At 59.5% G+C, this 1,746-nt stretch overlaps 1 protein-coding gene across 1 annotated transcript in view; it reads right to left on the minus strand.

Moving 5' to 3' along the window:
• RIPOR1 (RHO family interacting cell polarization regulator 1) overlaps positions 1-1,746 on the minus strand; it is a 17,668-nt gene that overhangs the window by 6,639 nt on the left and 9,283 nt on the right. Inside the window, exons 6-11 of the mRNA XM_035898810.1 lie at positions 1,662-1,715; positions 1,401-1,553; positions 1,251-1,314; positions 1,129-1,172; positions 793-918; positions 354-502 (exon numbers count right to left, since the gene is read on the minus strand). Of these exons, the coding sequence (XP_035754703.1) occupies positions 354-502; positions 793-918; positions 1,129-1,172; positions 1,251-1,314; positions 1,401-1,553; positions 1,662-1,715 (590 nt within the window). The remainder of the gene's footprint in view (positions 1-353; positions 503-792; positions 919-1,128; positions 1,173-1,250; positions 1,315-1,400; positions 1,554-1,661; positions 1,716-1,746) is intronic.

Genomic DNA, 1,746 nt, shown 5'->3' on the forward strand with positions numbered 1-1,746 from the left:
GGGAAAAATTCCTTCCCCGCAAGGGCTGTCAGGCCCTGGAAGGGGCTGTCCAGGGAAGGGGTCGAGTCCCCATCCCTGGGGGGATTTAGAAGCCGGGCAGAGGAGGTGCTTAGGGCCAGGGTTTAGTGATGGGATGGCAGGGTTAGGGGAACGGTTGGGCTTGGGGATCTTAAAGGGCTTTTCCAACCCAAATGATTCTGTGATTCTATGACACCAGGACTCCAGCTCTGGTTTTCCATAATTGCAGCCCAGTTTGGGGATAGGAGGGAGCCTGGGGCAGGCCACCTCTTGCCACGCCATGCTGGGCATCCCCATGCCTGCTGTGTGCTACCAATGCCTGCTGAGATACTCACTTCCAGGTCACCTCCAGGCTGAGTTTGAGGGTGCCCAAGTCGTTGATATCCACAGCCACTACCTGGGGCAGAGCTGCAAAGAGGTCCTTGGTCTCGCAGGACACATTGCCCACCACAACATGGTTGGCCAGGCTCTTTAGCTCTGTCACCTGGAGAAGGAGAGGGAGGAAAGGATGAGATGAAGCCATGGCCTTCATCTTATCCACGCTGTTTGCATTCAGGCTGTGTGCCAAGATGCTTAGGGCCAGGGTTTAGTGGTGGGATGGCAAGGTTAGGGGAACAGTTGGGCTGGATAATCCTAAAGGTCTTTTCCAACCCAAACAATTCTGTGATTCTATGATGCCACCACCACCAGACAGCCTCCTCCCACCCCAGCGAGGGTGAGGTTTAGGTGAGGTCCACGAGGCCCACACCATCCCTGCCCCCTTCTGCACTGTACCTTGATGGAGAGGAACTCGGTGACAAGGGGCAAGAAAACCATTTCCTCGCTGTCCCACACTTGCTTGCTGTTCACCTCAATGCGCCCCCGCAGCTTCCACCGCTGCCGTCCGTACTTCATGAAGATCTGGGCATGCAGAGATGTGAGTGTGGGGCAGATACAAGCGCCCAGGCAGCAAGTGCTCTCTGTGCATCCTGGGGCATGGCCACCCACCATGCCACCCACCATGGCCCCGCAACATGCCCTCCATGCCAGCGCCCACCTACGCCTCCCAGGCACCCCAAGGACCACAGGGCAGGAGAAAGAGCAGATCCCAACCCGTATGGTCACACCAACCTCATACTGGTCACCAGCACAGAGCCGGGCAAAGCCTGCCAGTCCTGCAAGAGAAGGCAGAGGGGCATCAGCAGGCAGCAGGCAGGCAGGCAGCGGGCCAGGGATGGAGCAGGACGCGTTACCTTTCATCCGGACATGGAACTCGCCCAGCTGGCTCTCCAGCTCGTTCTCCAACAGACACATGTTCTGGGGACAGATGGATGGACAGCACCCATCAGCAGCCATCCGTGGGACCCAGCACCCTGCCAGCCCACCCCAGGCAGCTGCCTCACCTCCGTGTACTCCTTGTAGCCCTTGCTGGCCTCGGCCAGGCTCTCGCGTGCCTCCCGGCTGCCTGGCGAGCCCGTGCTGTAAGCCTTGACCATGTTGTGGGCTCCATCGCGGAGTCGCCGCTGGATACAATAAGCCTCGTAGAGCTCATCTATCTGCAAGGACAGGCCCAAGCTGCGGTGAGGAGCAGGGCAGGAGACAGCACGGCCATCCCAGTGCTGCCCTGAGGTTGCCCCGCGGTGACCCTGGTCCCCAGATCTCACCTTGCTGGCGTGAAACTCCAGGCGACACAGGAAGCGCTCGATTGACTTCACTTGCTGGAAAAGCAGAGGAGGTGGCGTGAGCGGC

The sequence above is a fragment of the Egretta garzetta genome, unplaced genomic scaffold (genome assembly GCF_000687185.1).
Source record: "Egretta garzetta isolate BGI_Z169 unplaced genomic scaffold, ASM68718v1 scaffold27, whole genome shotgun sequence".
In the NCBI taxonomy this organism is placed as follows: domain Eukaryota; kingdom Metazoa; phylum Chordata; class Aves; order Pelecaniformes; family Ardeidae; genus Egretta; species Egretta garzetta.